A 19,646-nucleotide genomic window follows, 5' to 3' on the forward strand; every position below is an offset into this window, starting at 1 on the left:
CGTATAGGAAGTGATGTAAAAGAAAATTGATGTGAAGTCAGGATGTAATGTTCTCTGTGGAAAGAGAACTGAGACCTAAATATCAAAGTCATAAACTTCATTTTTCTGACCTGATGATTAAAACTTTTTCAAAACACAGTTTATATAAATGTATATGGATATAAAATATATCTAAATAGTAAAATATTAACAATGAATTTTCATATAATTAAACGGGTAGATACACATGAACACTAGTAAATTTATTGGAAAGTTCAGTTCACAAAACTAATTTAAATCATCTTAGACACCTGTCTCTTTATCCTCATATAGCAAACCCACTGTTACCATGTTTAGATTTATATACCTTAAAAAATTTTGTTTGTTCTACTCCATTTTTTCAATTATTTTTTTTATAACATATTTCCTCTTCAGAGAAGCATTGCTCTTTACTGTTTTTCTGTGTAGCTTTGGAGCCTATCCTGGGACTCACTTTATAGACCAGGTTAGGCTTTAACTCACAGAGATCTGCCTGCCTCTGTCTCTCGAATGCTGAAATTAAAGGCATGTGCCACCGCTGCCCAGCTACTGTCGTATTCTCTGAAACTTACAAAGCATTTGAATTTATTTGTGGTGAAGTATGGCAACATTCTACAACATGTGGTTTTTGAAGATGTTTTGTATTGCTTTCTCTGTCTTTCTAAGAGTGTGTTTTACATCTTTGCTCCTCAAGTTGTAGGTAAAGAGATTCAACATAGGGATGATTAAGTTACAAAAGATGAAAGATACTTTGTCACTATTGAAGGAGTGACTGAATTTAGGTTGCACATACATAGATATCAAAGTCCCATAGAAGACAGTGACCACTGCCAGGTGAGACCCACAGGTGGAAAAAACCTTCTGCTTACGCTCAGCCAAGTTCATCCTGAGAATAGCTTTGAGAATAAGCAGATAGGAGACAAGGATGACTAGAAGAGAGGAAATCGAGTTAATAGCAGACAAAATTAAATTATCATTTCACTTTCCTCTCTATTTGAACAGAGAAGAGATATCAATGGCAGACCATGACAGTAGAAATGACTGATAACAATGTGGCCACAGAAGAGTGAAGAGAAAATATTTGTGGTGATTATGAGAGCAAGAAATACACTGTAAAGATTTGGGGTTGCCACCAGGACCCAACATACTCTCTGTAACATAATGGCATTGCAGAGGAGTGGTTTATAGATGGCCACACAACAGTTATAAGACATTGCAGAAAGAATAAAAAATTCACTAACAATGAACATACTAAAGAAAGACAACTTGGAAGTACAAAAATAAAATGATACTGTATTTTGATCTATGATAAAACTTCTTCACATTTTGAGTCCCCAGCATCTGAGTAATCAAGATCTGTGATAGTGAGGTGTCTGAGAAAGAAGTACATGGGTTTTTGCAGCCTGGAACCCACCATGGTTAAGAAGATCATACCCAAGTTGTCAACCAGTGAGATCAGATAGACGATGAGCAACAGTATGAACAATGGTGCCTGAAGCTCAGGGTGGTCAGTGATGTCACAACTGTGTGCTTGTGGTTTCTTTCTGGATTTATGGGATATCAGTTCTGAGTAGATTTCATGGCACAGTCAATAGGTTTCAAATGTCATTTTGTGAGTTTTTATTATTCAAATAAGATTAAATAAAATATCTAAAAATTTGTAATTTATATACATCTTTACACACATATGCAAACATGTGGCTTGAAATAAAGACACAGATATGAATCTTTGTTCCCAAATCAATGACAGTTTTAATCAGAAAATTACACAATTCTTTGCCCATGATACTTGCTTGATCAAACTATGATATGAAGACTCTGGTTAATCTGGAAAATATTCTTCTATATAAAATATCTAGCCTAGGAATCATCTATATTGAAATTTTATTATTCTCAGGATCTAAAGAATGTTGCTATATAGATGTAACTGTATCAATGTACACACAGACACATATGTTTCATGTATGTATATGAAAACAAAATAAAGTCTTTAAATTGTAGAGTGTTGGATTTAAAACACATATTGATGAAATTTATTGTTCTATTGTTTTAATTACTGATATGATTACTAGCACATTGTGGCATTTAATAATAACTTGTAATGACTGGTGAGGTAATAAGAATTGTACATATACTTACCAAGAACATTAAAAAATGCATGTAACTCCAATTTCATTTATAGATCTATATAATCTTAAGTAAAAATGGAACATCTGCAGTCATCATCACAACTTATATTTGTCAGATATATGAATAAGAATAGTGTTACACATCATACTCAAAGAAACCAAACAGCAGGTAAGTATGAGTAGTTTTTCAATCCTCCTTCACCCTACCTAATACGTACAAATACTCCTCTGGGAAAATAAAGTGAGTTGTAAAAAATATTCTTTTGGCATATGGAAAATCAAGAAGTCTCTGTCTGGATCTTTGAAAGCATGAAGTAGAAGTAAATGATCCAACAAGTTTGTGCTCTCTGGCCATCGTCACAAAGATGAGGGACATGGATTTCAAATAGTCACTGAATATAATAACCTATCTGAAAGTGTTTTCCTTGTAAATGTGTGTGTCTTAGTAGGAGTTCCTAATGCTGTAAAGAGTCACCATGACCACAACAAGACTTATAAAGGAAATTATTCAAATGAGACACTTTTCATTCTTAATTTTGATAAATTTATTTGTATATTACAGTCAAGATCCTACAAACATATAAGGATGCCTGAGCAAATTAGAAAGAATGGTTTTTGGCATTGGTTTAATAATGAAGACTCATAATTATTCTTGGATAAAGGAAAAAGAGGTGTGTTGTTTCATTTTAAAACATTTCAATGCTTAATATTTTTCATATATTTTTGTTGTGAGTGACAGTATACAGAAAAAATTAAAAAGTTTTAATTACATGGGTAATTTGGTATGATTTGAACTCTTTCTGTATATCATCTACATAACTTTTTTGGCAAATCTAATTTAGAACACTTCATAGGTAACTTCTAAAATCAAAGGTAATATATGTGAACATTCCAATATCTCATAGATTAAAATATAAAGGAGTAGACATTATTAGTTTTGTTGAATATTTTGAACACCAGCATTGACTAAGAAGAGAGTATAATTAATGCAGTATTTTACAAAAGAGAATATATTCCTGTCATAATTTTACTATAATCATGAGATGAAATTGACTGTTCATGTTCCATTTGGAAAAGGAAAAATGATTGAAAGAAATGAATTAATGTACATATATAGGCATGTCTTTTGTACAGGTGTTCTCAAATACAAATATTTTATTAAATATATTATTTTTATTAGTTTTCAAAATAAAAGGCATTCTATATATTTATTTTCTGAACATGCATTCTGATATGAGGAGACTCTAAAGACTCATATTATACACATAGATAAGTGTGTGTCCCAACATGCATCACAGAATCATTATTTTGCAGTAAATGGTGATTAATAGAGGCCCAAACTACTCAGAGTGTAGGAAATAAAAGACTTCAAAATACACAGCCCTAAATGTGACATCTATATCATATCACTTGCTAGAAAGGTATCATTCCAGAAGAGGTATGGCTATGAGGAAAGTCTAAGCATCAGGAGCAGTCCATGATCATAGGCAAACTGTGATTTCCAGACATGTCAGGACTGTTGTGCTTATGAACTGAATGTGACTGTGACTTCATGCACAAGAATGACATGAGATCAAGCCAGGAAAGTCTTAAAGTAAAGGGGAATTAGTTAGGCAATCCTAACCCTAACGGAGAATCTATTGATGTTAATTTATGATTGCTGCATAAGGGAGATTCATTGTTCTTTAGGGATATGTCCCCTAAGGGAATATCCAAACCCTACTGCAAAAATTTTAATTATATATCTGGTTTAACACACAAATTTAAAAGCATTTCCGTATTTTCCATGCTTTCACGAGTATCCTTATTTTGAAGTATATTAATTAATTGGGAATATTACAAGCTCTTTAAGGAGAACTGTTTTTGACCACAATATTGTAAATTATGAAGGGAGATTTTCTTTACTAGTTCAAAATTGATTTTATTTGCTAGGCATTACTATGAGTAAATCAGAATTTGAATAATGCATATAACTTGCACTCTACAATAAAAAGCCAATATGTTTATTAAATAAAGTATCTAACAAAAATAGCATTAATTTTTTTCCTTTTATTTTATTTTACAATACCATTCATTTCTACATATCAGCCACGGATTCCCTTGTTTTCCCCACTGCTACTCCTCTCCCCTCCCCCCAGCTCACCCCTGTTCCCACCTCCTCCAAGGCAAAACCTCCCCCAAGGACTGAGATCGACCTGGTAGACTCAGTCCAGGCAGGTCCAGTCCCCTCCTCCCAGATTGAGCCAAGTGTCCCTGCATAAGCCCCAGGTTTCAAACAGCCAACTCATGCAATGAGCACAGGACCCGGTACCACTGCCTAGATGCCTCCCAAACAGATCAAGCCAATCAACTGTCTCACCTATTCAGAGGGCCTGATCCAGTTGGGGGCCCCTCAGCCTTTGGTTCATAGTTCATGTGTTTCCATTCATTTGGCTATTTGTCCCTGTGCTTTATCCAACCTTGGTTTCAACAATTCTTGCTCATATAAACCCTCATCTTTCTTGCTAATTAGACTCCTGGAGCTCCACCCAGGTCCTAGCCGTGGATCTCTGCATCCAGATTCCTCAGTCCTTGGATGGGGTTTCTGGCACGACTATTAGGGTGTTTGGCCATCCCATCACCAGAGTAGGTCAGTTTGGGCTGTCTCTCGACCATTGCCAGCAGTCTATTGTAGGGGTACCTTTGTGGATTTCTGTGGGCCTCTCTAGCACTTTGTTAGCAGAGAAAAACAATGACATGATGAGGTTTGCAGGCAAATGGATGAATCTAGAAAAAAATCATCCTGAGTGAGGTAACCCAGACTCAGAAAGACAAATATGGTATGTACTCACTCATAGGAGGATACTAGAGGTGGAACAAGGATGACTGGACTGCTATTCACATCACCAGGGAGGCTACCTGGAAAACAGGACCCCAAAAAAGACACGAGGAACACCCAATGACGGAGAAATGGCTGAGATCTACATGAACAACCTGGACATGAGTAGGAGTAATGAAGGGCGAGGCTCGAGGGAAAGAGAGCCTGTGGGAGCGGGAGATCCCATCTGGATCAAGAACAGAGAGGGAGAACAAGGAATCGGAGACCATGGTAATGAAAAATAGCATTAATTTTAATTAATCTTAAAATTTTAGATTGCAGCTCCCCCCAAATCCTTTAAATAGTCTGCAGTTCACGCTAACTCAAGGAACAGCACAAGCAGGTTTCAATATACTATGAGTGCCCCTAATTCACTTTGTTTATGTCCACATAACCATTAGTGATAAAACTTATAGGAAATGCCCCAGAGGGATTGTGCCTTATTATCTACTGGTCAGAAATGAACAAAGTGCAGTATTTTGCAAGAGAGAATAAATCCAACATAAGACAAAATGACGGCCTACAGAATGGGAAATGATTTTTGCCAACCCCACATCTGACAGAGGGCTGATCTCCAGAATATACAAAGAACTCAAGAAACTAGACATCAAAATACCAAAACAAACAAACAAACAAAAGTTAAATAAGGGGCTACAGATCTAAACAGAGAATTCACAACAAAAGAATCCCAAATGTCTCAAAGACATTTAAGGACTTGCTCCACACCCTTAGTCATCAGGGAATTGCAAATCAAAATGACTCTGAGGTACTATCACATATCTGTCAGAAAGGCTGAGATCAAAAACACTGATAACAGCTTATGTTGGAGAGGATGTTGAACAAGGGGAACACTATTCCACTACTGGTGTAAGTACAAACTTGTACAGTCACTTTGGAAATCAGTATGGTGGTTTCTCAGAAAATTGGGAATTGATCTACCTCAAGACCCAATGATACCACTCTTGGGCATATACCCAAGGGATATTCAAACATACAATAATGACGATTGCTCAACAATGTTCATAGCTGCATTATTAATAATAGCCAGAACCTGGAAGTAACCTAGATGCCCCTCAACTGAAGAATAAAGAAAATGTGGTACATATGCACAGTGGAGTATTACTCAGCTGTAAAAAAAATGGCATCATGAAATTTGCAGGCAAATGAATAGAACTAGAAAATACCATCCTTAGTGAGGTAACACAGACTCAGAAAGACAAACATGGTATGTACTCACTCATAAATGGATACTTGATGTAAAGCATCTACAGGATAGTGAGACTACAACCCACTGCTCCAGAGAAGCTAGGAAACAAGGAGGACCCTAAGAGGAATGTAATGATCACCTTGGAAAAGAGAAACAGAGTAGATCCCGGTGAGTAAACTGGGGGTGGGGGGTAATAAAGGGTAGGAGATGAGGGCTTAGAACATAAAGGAATGGGATAGTCAATCTGGGGAAGGGATGGAGTAGGAGAGCAATGAAAGAGATTTCTTGATAGAAGGAGACATTATGGGCTATGGGAGAAACCTAGTGCTAGGGAAATTCCCAGGAATGCACAAGGAAGACCTCAGATTATACTACTACCAACAGTGGTGAGGGTTACTGAACTGGCTTACCCTAGTAATCAGATTGGTGAATATCCTAACTTTCATCACAAAGCCTTCATCCAGTAACTTATGGAAGCAGATGCAGAGATCCACAGCCATGTACCAGGCTGAGCTCTGAAAATCCATTGGAAGAGAAAGAAAAGGGATTATGGGAGCAAGAGGGGTCAAGATCATGATAGTGAAATCTACAGAGACAACTGAACCAAGCTCAAAGGAGCTCAAGAACTTTTTTTTGTTGTTGTTTTTGTTTTTGTTTTTCGAGACAGGGTTTCTCTGTGTAGCTTTGCGCCTTTCCTGGAGCTCACTTGGTAGCCCAGGCTGGCCTCGAACTCACAGAGATCCACCTGGCTCTGCCTCCCGAGTGCTGGGATTAAAGGCGTGCGCCACCAACGCCCGGCAAGGAGCTCAAGAACTTTAGACTGACATCTGTGGAAACTGCATGGGACTGGACTAGACAGACCCTCTGCATATGAGAGACCATTGTGTACCTGGCTGTGTTTGAGGAGCCCCTGGCAGTGGATCAGGATCTTTTCCCTGGTGCATGAGTCAGCTTTCTGGATCCCATTACCTGTTGTGGGACACCTTGCTCACCCCTGATAGAGAGGGGAGGGGCTTGGTCCTGCCTCAACTGAATCTACTAAGCTTAGCTGTTCTCCCATGGGAGAACTTACTCTCTTGGAGGAGGATATTGGGGTTAGGGGTAGGTCCTGGGGGAGAGCAGAAGGAGGGATGAGAGGGGGATCTGTTGTTGGTCTGTAAAATGAATAAAAAAAGAAATGAACAAACTGGAAAATGTGCCAAATCATGAGAAAAAAACTAAACAAACAACAATACTTCTGGAATAAAACCCTTTTCTGTTGCTGTTTACTGAGAGAAAATTGTTGTGAGCACTGTTTAAAACATTTTAAATCCTTTTGTCAAGAGGATTTGTGATGGTGAGTTGCTTTTCACGGATGGTTTGGGTTCTCTTCTTTGAGATAAGATAGTATGCAAACTAATTGACAAGTTTATGAAATTAAACTTTTATTAAGTTTTAATAGCTTACTACATGCTGCTTATTTGAATGCTGTGTTTGTAGACATAGAGATGTTGTTTGTCAAAGAATGTGCAATGCTCAGTCGCTGATGACAGAATGACAAAGTTTGATTATTTATATCCATTTTAAATATTAATTTTTCTATTTTTATTATCAGTTTTGTTATAGGTGATGCTTTTTTTGCCATATACACTTTTGAAGTTATATTTGGTTCTACTCCTCTGATAATGTATACGATCAACTTTTTTGTCAAACCCATAGAATAATAGTCAAACAAAACCTAAATCTAATCCTTTATTAGTGTTTTCATGCTTTTTCATTTTTCAAGTCATCCTATGTAGCCCAGATGGACCTCAGACTAACTATGTAGTTCATGCTGATCTTTGGAATCCTGATCAATCTGCCTACACATTCCAATTAATTATAGGATTGGCATTTCATCCAATTATCAAAACTTAGTAAATAACTTATAAGAAATATACTTTCCATCTAGAAATTAAATGCTAAATCATTCAGTAAAGAGAAATGAGAAGTAAGGAATTAAGATAATCTAATAGCAAGACATAATAAAGTAGTAGAAGCTACCATGGAAAACATCAGTTATCTTACATAAACACACACACACACACACACACACACACATACACACACACACACTACATTTGGAATTATACAACATTAGATGATACATTGAAATCAGGAACTATTTAAACACAAAATATATGCTATTAATTATTGCTATTGCAATCATATATGAACTGATATGAAAGAGAAGTAAAGTATAATCAGGATGTAGTATTGTCTGTGCCAGGAAGGCATCTGTGTGCTCTGCAATTACTGTGACCTTAATATCAAAGTGATAGACTTCACTTACTTGATATTCTGGTAACATTTTTAACACAGTTTCATTTTCAAGTATATGAATACTAAATATGTATAAATACTAAAATAATAACAATGCATTTTATACAAATAAATGCACAGATAAACATGAGCACCACACAATTTATTGTAAAGTCCAATTTATAAATCATATTTAAATCATCAAGATACCTGTCTTTATCTTCATTAATACATAATAAACACATTGGTACCCTCTTTGAGTCTATACATTTGAAAACAACTTTTTAGTGCTACCTCATTTCTTCAATTTTTTTTTATAATCTTTCTCCTCTTCAGAGAAGAGTATTTCTTTAGTATTTTCTTCACTGAAACATATAAAGCATTTAAATTTATTTGTTGTGAAATACGATAAGCTTTAACACCTGTGACTTCTATGAGAAGTTATTGTATATAGTTTTCCCTGTCTTTTTAATGGCATGTTTTACATCTTTATTCCTCAAGCTGTAGATCAAGGGATTCAACATAGGGATGACTAGGGTATAAAAGATGGAAGCCACTTTGTCAGTGTTGAAGGAGTGACTGGACTTAGGTTGCACATACATAAATATCAAAGTCCCATAGAAGACAGTGACCACTGTCAGGTGGGACCCACAGGTGGAGAAAGCCTTGTGTCGGCCCTCAGCTGAGTTCATCCTGAGAATAGCTTTGAGAATAAGCAGATAGGAGATGAGGATGACCAGAAGAGAGGAAATCAAGTTAATAGCAGATAAAATTAAAATTATCATTTCAGTTTCTTCTATATTTGAGCAGAGCAGAGAAATCAAGGGCAGACCATCACAGTAGAAATGATGGATGACATTGTAGCCACAGAAGGATGAAGAGAAAATATTTATAGTGACTATGAGAGAAACAAATACACTGTAAAGGTATGGGACTGCCACCAGTACCCAACATATAGTTTGTGACATAATTACATTGTAGAGCAAAGGTTTACAGATGGCTACATAGCGGTCATAGGACATCACAGATAGAATAAACAGTTCACAAGCAATGAACAGAAGAAAGAAGGCTAATTGTGTGGCACAAAGATGAAATGATATTGTATTTTGACTGACAACAAAATTTGCTAACATTTTAGGTCCAATGGCAGTTGAATAACCAAGATCTGTGATAGCGAGGTGTCTGAGAAAGAAGTACATGGGTGTTTTCAGCCTGGAATCCACCATGGTGAGGATGATCATGCCCAAATTGCCCACCAGTGAGACTAGATAGATGATGAGGAATAGTATGAACAATGGGGTCTGTAGCTCAGGGAGTTCAGTGATGCCCAGCAGGATGAATTCTGTCACTACTGTAAGGTTGTGGGTCTCCATCTGTGTATATTAGAAAATATATTTGTTCTGAATAGAGACCACAGCACAGTCAAGAGATTTCAAATATTATCATTTTTGTGGATTTTTATTATTCATACTACAATTGTCCAAACATTTCAATTTAATTTTTGAAAATAAATCTATAGTTTTTTTTAAAAAGATGCACATGCACTCCTATGCACATCTAAACATATTTATATGCAATCATGTGGCTTGCAATAAACAAACACATAGATGTGAATCTTTGATTCTCTACCAATGCAAGTTTTAATAGGAGAATTACAAAATTCTTTGCAAAAATATCTGGTTTTCCCAAATGAGATGTGAATCGTCACTTTAATCTAATGGTTTGACTGTAGTTAATATGGAAAACAATCTTCTCCCCACATCACATATATAACACAGGCAATTTCCAGCCTCAGTCTCCGTTAATTTCAGTATATGGGAATGTTTCTCGACAGACAGACATGTGTGTGTAAGTGTGTGTGTTTGTGTGTGTGTGTGTGTGTATACATATATATATGTGTGTGTGTGTGTCTGCATATGAATATATATGTATACACACACACATATATATATGTTAAAACTTTCAAGTTGTATATAGCTGGATTTACACACATGTTGATAATCTTTTTACCTTTGCTTTTATTTCTGAAATGATCACTATTTCATTGTGACATCTAACAATTACATATTTGTAATAACATGTAAGTTGCATGCTAATAATAATACACATACCTACTGAAATTTTTTTCCTTTTATTTTACTTTACAATACCATTCAGCTCTACATATCAGCCATGGATTCCCCCGTTCTCGCCCCTCCTGCCCCCTCGCCTTCCCCCCAGTCCACCCCCCATTCCCACTTCCTCCAGGGCAAAGCCTACTGAAAATTTTTAAAAATACACTGAACTCTAATTACATGTGTATATCTAAAGAATCTTAAGCCAGGTGGTGGTGGTGCATGCCTTTAATCCCAGCACTCTGAAGGCAGAGGCAGGCGGATCTTTGTGAGTTTGAGGCCAGCCTGGTCTACAGAGTGAGATCCAGGAAAGGCACAAAGCTACACAGAGAAACCCTGTCTCAAAAAACCAGAAAAAAAAAATATGGGGTTGGGCATTTAGCTCAGTGGGAGAGCATTGCCTAGCAAGAGCAAGGCCCTAGGTTCAGTCCTCAGCTCCGGGGGCAAAAAAAAAAATCTTGAGACATACAAGTAGAATGTCTAGAGTTATTAATAATGATCCCTAATAGTCAGATGAAATCTCACTCAGAATTATCTTTATTTGAACTAACCAAAGAAAATGTGATTAAGTGCATCTGTGCAACCCTCTTATACACTGACCTATGATATATAACAGTTCCTTTTGGAAAATAAGCTGGTATGTAAAAAAAAAATTTGGCATATATAATATCAAGAGAACTCTGGATGCCCTTTTCAAAACCTGAATTATAAGTAAGTGAGTGAACCAAGGAGTCTGGGCTCTCTGGCTATAGTCAACAAAGATAATGAACACATGGATTTCAACCAGTCACTGGTTACACTCACTTACCTGAAAGATTTTTCCTTATTTATCTGTTTGTGTTCATCCTAAAGGGTTGGGCTTAGCTTCTTTGTTAGATCTGTAGAGATGAGCAAATAAGAAGTTAGTCATGACACACGGGGTACACACAAACTATCCTAGTCTGTAGCTTTAACAGCCAAGAAGAAATATTCATATTTTGCCATCATTGTGATTGAACTTTTTATCACATTATTATGTTAATAAAGTTTTCAAGTGAGTCTCTTTTATAAAAATTAATCTTTTTCAGAGAAGACACCTTTTTGATAACATAATATAATTTATGTTAATGTCACAAAGAATACAAAGGCTTCATGTTGGAATCTAGACAAATATTAAAAATGAGGAAAAAATTTAAGAGAATTGATTAAATTAGTCTATTATCAAACTCTCAAAAGACCCTTTTGAACAAGGGGTACTATGTTACAATATTGTAATTTTTAGAATAGAATTTCCAAGTATGGTTGCCAAATGTTATAATAGATGTTTAATGCTTGATACTGTATAAAACTTTAACTGTGGTGAAGATACCACAAAGCAAAACCAAAGTGCAGTACAATGGCATTTGCACAGATGCAAGTTGGTTCAGAAAATCATTCTGTGTGGGTAGTTCACAAGAACAGCTTCCAAACATGAAATAGAACACCATGTAATAAATTTCTATACTCCAAGAAAGTTTGCCTGAATACTTCCAAGGAGCCAGAGAAAAATCACAGGAGGAAAACAATTATTATTTTTGAAAATATGTATGAATTGTAACTATGTTAGAAAAATGTTGTCTCTGATAAAATGGCAATGAAATTACCTACCTATTTTCATAAAGGTGAGTATACATAATTTGTACTTAAATAACTTAAAAATTTATAAAATTTAGCTACCTGACATTCTCCCTTTCACCGTTATACACTTCATCTCTTAAACATATAAAAAATGTCAAGTATTGCAAAACTTAATTCATTCAATCATGGTCGTTTTTATTTGTTTATTTTGCAATGGAAAATGGGTAAAAAATTAAATACACTGACTTTCAATTTTCTCATAATTAAAGAAAACCAAAACAATTTCTCCTGTACACTCTTAGGGCTCAATGTAAAAAATAAAATCGTTCATTTTACAAACAGTTTATTATACAAACTGAATAGCTTGTCTCTCTTGACTCTCAAGTAATGGTTTCACACCTCATATGGGATAAAAACTTCATTTTCCTCATCAAAGAATCAGACAATGAGTCAGAGAGATCTTGCCACAGGTAAAACCACTGAGTAATGGGATCCAAGTGTGAGCCTGAGGACACAAGGATGGGAGGGGAGAACTGACTCATGTACTTGTCCTCTGATCTGTGCACATGTGCATACACATGTAAAATGTGTTAAAAAATTTAAAGGATCCAAAAGTAAACACATGTATAACTTTTCCCTAGAAAGATTACTTGTTACAGTTTCAATTATTTTAGGTTAGGTTAAGAAAGTGGATTTTCGTATGGCATTTCATACATATATGTCATCATTCATTGTTTTAATTCTCTCTCTCTCTCTCTCTCTCTCTCTCTCTCTCTCTCTCTCTCTCTCTCTCTCTCTCTCTCTCTCTCTTTCCTGTCATTCTCTGTATAGTTCGTTTCCTTATCCTAGATGCTCCACCACACTGGGTTTTGGAATAATTTTTTGTAGGTGCTCCTTAATAAATAAAATTACAAATATAACTAGAGATTAGAAAGAAAATATGACACACTTAACATTTGTGTTCTCAAATTCTTTCCTTTAAATAAAGTTGGTTTTCTTTAAATGTCTTATTTAAATTTTGTTTTATTTACTGTCTATCTCTTCTCATCTTGGCCCTTCACTATTTATAAAAGTGTGTGTGTGTGTGTGTGTGTGTGTGTGTGTGTGTGTAAGATGGAGAGGTAGAGAACTAGCATGAGAGGGAGAGAGAGAGAGAGAGAGAGAGAGAGAGAGAGAGAGAGAGAGAGAGAGAGAGAGAGAACGTTTTTTTCTAAGCATAAAATACCAAAAAATATTTCTGAGTATACTTAAAAGTAATTAATATCATTTTCCTTCTCAACCTCAGTGGAAATGCTCAAAAAAAAATCAAGATGAAATAGAGATAGGTAGAAATTCTCTTCCTGCTCAGACATCATGGACTATTAGAAACACTAGACAATGAATCAGAAATGAGCATCTTCAGATGGTGAGACTTTAGCAAAGGATACCACATCTCTTTATGCTGAAACTACAGTGCTCTGCCTGACACTTTGCTACCTGTTGTGAAATCTCTGTCTTCGTTTCCCACTGTGGCTCTCAGCATGGGCTTCTGAGATCTATTTATGTGTGTTTTTTTAAACCATAGAGACTCTCCCTGAGGAGATGCCAAGAAAAAAATTACCAGCAATACTTTTGAAAGTCTAATTGGCCCAGCCATATCCACCAGAGTCATGAAGTCAGCGGAGCTCTTTGACACAGTCCCAGCACAGCTGAGCTGAATACCAGGATGGCTGTCATCCTGTCTCTCACTTTTGGTTTTGGTCTCTGAGTGTTGCATGCTTGGGGGGTGGGGCATTCCACATTACAATTCATTTAATATCTTTTCCTGAGAAAATTATGCCTGAGTCTCTTTAGGAAAGTCCTAAACTTTTTTTTACCCATTCTTCTTTTAGGGAGATAAATTGGGTGTGTTGGAAATTTTTCTGTCATAAGCGTAACATTTTTGGGTTTTCTTTTTTCTTTTTCTTTTTTTTTTCATTCAAGAATGAGAATACTGATTTAACTTGGTATTTATAAAACTCTCAAAGAGTGGTCAGGAACAAAATATAAAAAGCCAGTGAACTCACAGCAGCATCGATGACCCACATAAGACCACTATTAGATTGGTAACATAAATATTCTATAATGAAGTGGGGAATGATTCACAAAACCTTACCTGTCCTTGACAATATTAAGTAGTTAATTGTTGCTGGGAAAAGAAAAGATGTTTTTATCAGTGCTATAGCCATTGGCAAAATGCCCATGTTCGTGTAAATAATTTTTCCCTTATCTTTTTAACCAGCCCCAAGGAAACATAAAACCCTATATAAATAAAATGAATAGATGAATCAATAAAGGACACATGAAGGTATGAAGGGTGATATCTGGGAAAAGGGGAGGCATCACAGGGTAAGGAGAAAGACAGGAGGGAATGATGGGGTGACTATGAAAAGTCATCATGCAAATGTATGAAAATGTTATAACCTCTTATTTTATGTAATTAATATACTCTAACAAAACCAAATATTTAAAAATCATCCTCAACATATGAGTAGAGAGCATGCCTACAGGATTCCTATAACATGGATTTAGACTGAATTCAAATGTCATAAGCACTTAAGATTTACAATATGCAATCAGATTCTATTATTAATCCTTTAATAATATTTAAGTAGATTTCAACATCTTGGCTAGAATATATGCTGAAGTGAACATGATTATTATGTCTTTAGTATCTTAATATCAATACTTATGGAAAAATGAACATAAGTGGTATTATTGGATTGAAAAATAGATATGCAGATAGATATAGATGGTGATGATCGATAGACAATCGATAGATAGATCGATCGATAGACACATACATAGACAAATAGATAAAGTGAGAGTAGAATATCAGTTGTCCCTGACATTAGTTTATAACTTCCAGGCATCTAATTAGACTCTCAAATAACTTAGCTGTAATAATTTAAAGCTTTAAAGTTCCTGCTAAAGATATTTATCAGCTGTAGGAGCTCCCTGGTAGAACTTTGGGGGCAACTTATGTAGACTAACATATCATCAGCAAATAGGGAAAGTTTGACTTCTTCCTTTCCAATTTGTATCCCCTTGATCTCCTTTAGTTGTCTTACTGCTCTGCCTATAACTTCAAGTACTATATTGAATAGGTATATATATAGAGAGAGTGGACAGCTTTGTCTTGTTCTTGATTTTAGTAGAAATGTGTCTTAATTTAATTTGATGTTGGCTATAAACTTGTTGTAAATTATCTTGTATCCTTGATCTCATCTTTCCAAGAGTTTTATTATGAAGGGGTGTTAGATTTTGTCAAAGGCTTTTCAGCATCTAATGAGATGACCATGTGTTGCTGTTTTCTTGCATTTTGTTTATATGGTAGATTGACAGAATTTTGTATGTTGAACCATCCCTGCATCTCTGGGATGTAGCCTTCTTGATCATGGTAGATGATGTTTTTGATGTTTTCTTGGATTTGCTTTGTGAGTATTTTATTGAGTATTTTTGCATCAATGTTCATGAGGGAAATGGGTCTGTAATTATCTTTCTATGTTGAATCATTGTTTGGTTTATGTATCAGGGTGACTGCGATGTCATAAAATGAATTTGTCAATGTTCCTTCTGTTTCTATTTTGTTTAATAATTTGAAGAATATTGGTATTATGTCTTCTTTGGAAGTCTGGTAGAATTCTGCTCTAAAACACTATGGACATGGGCTTTTTTTTTTTTTTTTTTTTGGTTGGGATACTTTCAATGACATCTTTTTCCTTGGGGATTATAGGTCTATTTAGTTTGTTTTTCTGATTTAACATTGGTAAGTGTTATCTTTTGAGATAATTGTCCATTACTGATAGACTTTTCCCATTTCTGGAGTACAAGTTTTTTGAAGTATGATCCAATTATTCTCTAGATATCCGCAGAGTCTGTTGTTACATCCCCATCCTCATTTCTGACTTTGTTAATTTGAATATTCTCTTTCTATCTATTTAGATAGTTTGGATAAAGGTTGTTCTCTCTTGTCAGTTTTCTCAAGAGTCAACTCTTCATTTCATTTTTTGGATTGTTGTTTTTGTTTCTATTTTATTGATTTACGATTTCTTGTGAGATTATTTCCTGCTGTCTACTGATTTTGTATGTGTTTGCTTATTGTTCTTTTATAGGCATGTCCTTCTTTAGGTTAGGAAAATTTTCTTCTATGATATTATAAAATATATTTTCTGAGTTTTTCAGCTGAAAGTCTTCTCCTTCTTCTTTTCCTATTGTTCTTAGGTTTGATCCTTTCATAGTGTCCCAGAATTCGTGGATGCTTTGTGTTTGGAATTATTGAGATTTATCATTTTCTTTGACTATGGAATCTACTTCTTCTATTGTATCTTCAACATCTGAGATTCTCTCTTCCATCTCTTGTGTTCTGTTTGTGATGCCTGCATCTGTAGTTTCAATTTGCTTACTCAGATTTTTCCATTTTCAGAATTCCCTCAGTTTGTGTTTTCTTTATATTGCTTCTATTTCTTTTTCAGGTCTTGAACAATTTCTTTCACCTGCATATTTTTCTAGGCTTTCTTGGCATTTTATAAGAGATTTATTAATTTCCTCTAATTTTTGTTTGTTTTGCCTCAATTTCTTTAAGGGATTTATAATTTTTCCCTTTAAAGAACCTCTGTCATAACAATATTGTTTTTAAGGCCATTTTCCTGTGCTTCACCCAAGTTGTAATATTCAGGTCTAGAAGTTTTAAGGTAGCTGGGTTCTTAGGGTGCCCGATTGCCCTAGCTTTTGTTGATTGTAGTCTTACACTGGCATTTAGGCATCTGGGTTTGCAATGATACTCGGTCTAGGTACTGATTTCTGAGATTGTATTTGCTGAATGGTTGTTTTATTCCTTTGTTTCTTTTTCCTCTTTTGTCTTCTGGTCTGGTGAGGCCTGGATTTCTGGAGGCCAGTGTGACCTCTGATCTAGTGGTGAGTCTCCATCTAAGTTGTTAGCTTTCTGGTAGTTAGCTTGGCCTTTGATTCAGCAGTTGGTCTCTGTTATTTTGACTGGTATGGTCTGTGCCTGAGCTCTAGAACTCTAGCTCAATTTGGGGCAGGAGATGAGTTGGTAGAATGGGACTTTGGGAACATAATCTAGGGAGTAGGGCAGTTCAGCTGTCAGGAGGGTCATTCACCTGTTCTTCTGATTGATGTGGCCTGCATCTGAGCCACCTCTGGCTCTTAAAATCTATCTGACTACCTTTTCACAATATTCCCTGAGCCATGTATGTGAGGGTGTTATATAGATATACCCATTTACACTGGACTTCATAAATCTGTATTTGGATTGCTGTGGTTTTCTTTAATAGTATACATCTGTTACAAAGATAAGTTTCATTCATGAAGGGTAAAGACTAAACTTATCTGTGGATATAAGGGAAATGTATAGAATGTAGTTAGTGTTGATGCTGATTTATTAATGTGGTGGTAGGTTTTCATCCAATATCCATGACATAAATAGTGTGGAGTAGTTAGCTAGATCTCCCTACCAGGCATAGTTTCCCTCTTGTTGAACAGATCTTAAAGTTTTAAGCCCAATTAGAGTGTTGTAACAACTTAACACAAGCTAGAATCTTCTAAGAGGGAGAAACCTAAATTTAGAAAATTCCTCAATTAAATTGGGCTGTGGTAGACCTATAAGGCATTTTTTAAATTACAAATTGATGGACAGGGCTCATCCAACTGTGTCTGTGCCACTCTTGGGCTGATGATTCTGGAATCTATAACAAAGCGAGCTGAACAAGCCAAGAGGCAGCAACCCTCCATGATGTCTTAATCAGCTCCTGCCTTGAATTCCTACCTGGTTTGAATTCTTGCCTTGGCTTCTCTCCTAGACGGTGACTTGAAATATGTAAGGCAAATAAACACTTTTATCCCCAAGTTTCTTTGATCACAGTGTTTCATCCCAGTAATAATAATGGACCAAAGACAGTTACTGCCAAGGGATCTAGGGCATTACTAAACACATAGGGTTATTGTGCTATGGTTCTCAAGGTCATTCATAGATATCATAACAAGGTAAGGGATTGGTTGCTTTGCTTATTTGAAAGCTTGCCGTGTGTCTTCTGGCAACAAGGAAGCTGGTATTTAGGAAGGAGTTATTAAGGTCAGTTCCAGCTCAGTGGCCTCTGTAGCTATGCCATTCATGGTGTCTTTAGCAATTGGTACTTACCTTCTAACACTGTGGGGCAAACAGGGGCAATCACAATATATTTTACATTCAGGGAGTTAGAGGATGTGCATTGAAAAATGACCCAACCCAGATAAGAAAAGTGCATATAATAGGGTTTTATAGATCCATAGTTAATGATTTAATTAGGGTTTCTATTGCTGCAAGGAAACATCGTGACCATGGAAACTCTTATAAAGAAAAACATTAAATTGTGATGGCAGCTTACAGTTTCAGAGTGTTGGTACATTATATCATGGCAGGGAGCATGCTGACTGGGAGTATGGTGGTGAGCAGACAGAAATCTACATCTTGCAGGCCACAGGAAGTGATCTAAGACACTGGGCAGTATCTTGAGCATATATGAGACTTCATGGCCTACTTCCACAGTGTCATACTTCCTCCAACAAGACCACACCCATTCCAACAAGGCTATATCTCCTAATAGTGCCACTCCATTTAGGGGACATTTTCTTTCAAACCACTGCATTCCATTCCCTGGCCCCCAAAGTCTTGTAGCCATATCATAATGTAAAAATGCATTCAGTCCAAATTCAAAAGTTCCATAGTCTATAACACTCTTAAACTTATTTAAAAGACTAAAGTTCAAAGTCTCTTCTGAGATTCATGTGATCTCTAATATGCATTCTCTTATAAAATCAAAATAAAAAAGATCACATACTCACAACATACATATTCACAGGATATACATTAACATCCCAATACATAGTGAGGAAATACTAAACCAAAGCAAAACTGAAAACAAACTGGGCAGAATCCAAACTGAATTTCCATGTCTGATGTCAAATGCTCTCCAGATCTCCAGCTCCTTTCAGCCTTGTGGACTGTAAATACTTTCTTTTTTTCTTTATTTCTCTTTCTTTCTTTCTTTCTTTCTTTCTTTCTTTCTTTCTTTCTTTCTTTCTTTCTTTCTTTCTTTCTCTCTCTCTCTCTCTTTTTCTTTCTCTCTCTCTCTCTCTCTTTTGTTTTGTTTCTTTTTGAGATGGGTTTTCTCTGTATTGTTTTGGTGCCTGTCCTGAACTCACTTTGTAGACCAGTCTGGCCTTGAATTCACAGAGATCCACCTGGCTCTGCCTTCCGAATGCTGGGATTAAAGGTGTGTGCCACCACTGCCTGGCTTACTTCTTTACTTATGGCTGATTCCACCCCTTGTTATCAGCTTTTCTTAGCAGGTATCCCATTGCTATAGTATCCCCAACATCTTTGGGTCATCATGGTATTCAGGCTTCATATTCACAGCTTCATGAAA

At 35.9% G+C, this 19,646-nt stretch overlaps 1 protein-coding gene and 1 pseudogene across 1 annotated transcript; both read right to left on the reverse strand.

Annotated features, from left to right (window-relative positions):
- Positions 1-630: 630 nt before the first annotated feature.
- On the reverse strand, positions 631-2,502 carry LOC114685625 (annotated as a pseudogene).
- Positions 2,503-8,922: 6,420 nt separating this feature from the next.
- On the reverse strand, positions 8,923-9,864 carry LOC114685628 (olfactory receptor 8K3-like). The gene has a single exon (XM_028860262.1). The coding sequence runs from the start codon at positions 9,862-9,864 to the stop codon at positions 8,923-8,925; it is 942 nt and encodes a 313-aa protein (XP_028716095.1).
- Between the last annotated feature and the right edge of the window lie 9,782 nt (positions 9,865-19,646).

This window comes from Peromyscus leucopus, chromosome 4 (assembly GCF_004664715.2).
Source record: "Peromyscus leucopus breed LL Stock chromosome 4, UCI_PerLeu_2.1, whole genome shotgun sequence".
Lineage (NCBI taxonomy): Eukaryota > Metazoa > Chordata > Mammalia > Rodentia > Cricetidae > Peromyscus > Peromyscus leucopus.

What these genes read in the sequence shown, in the direction of transcription:
- LOC114685628 (XM_028860262.1), bottom strand. Translation starts at nt 9,864, where the DNA reads ATGGAGACCCACAACCTTACAGTAGTGACAGAATTCATCCTGCTGGGC.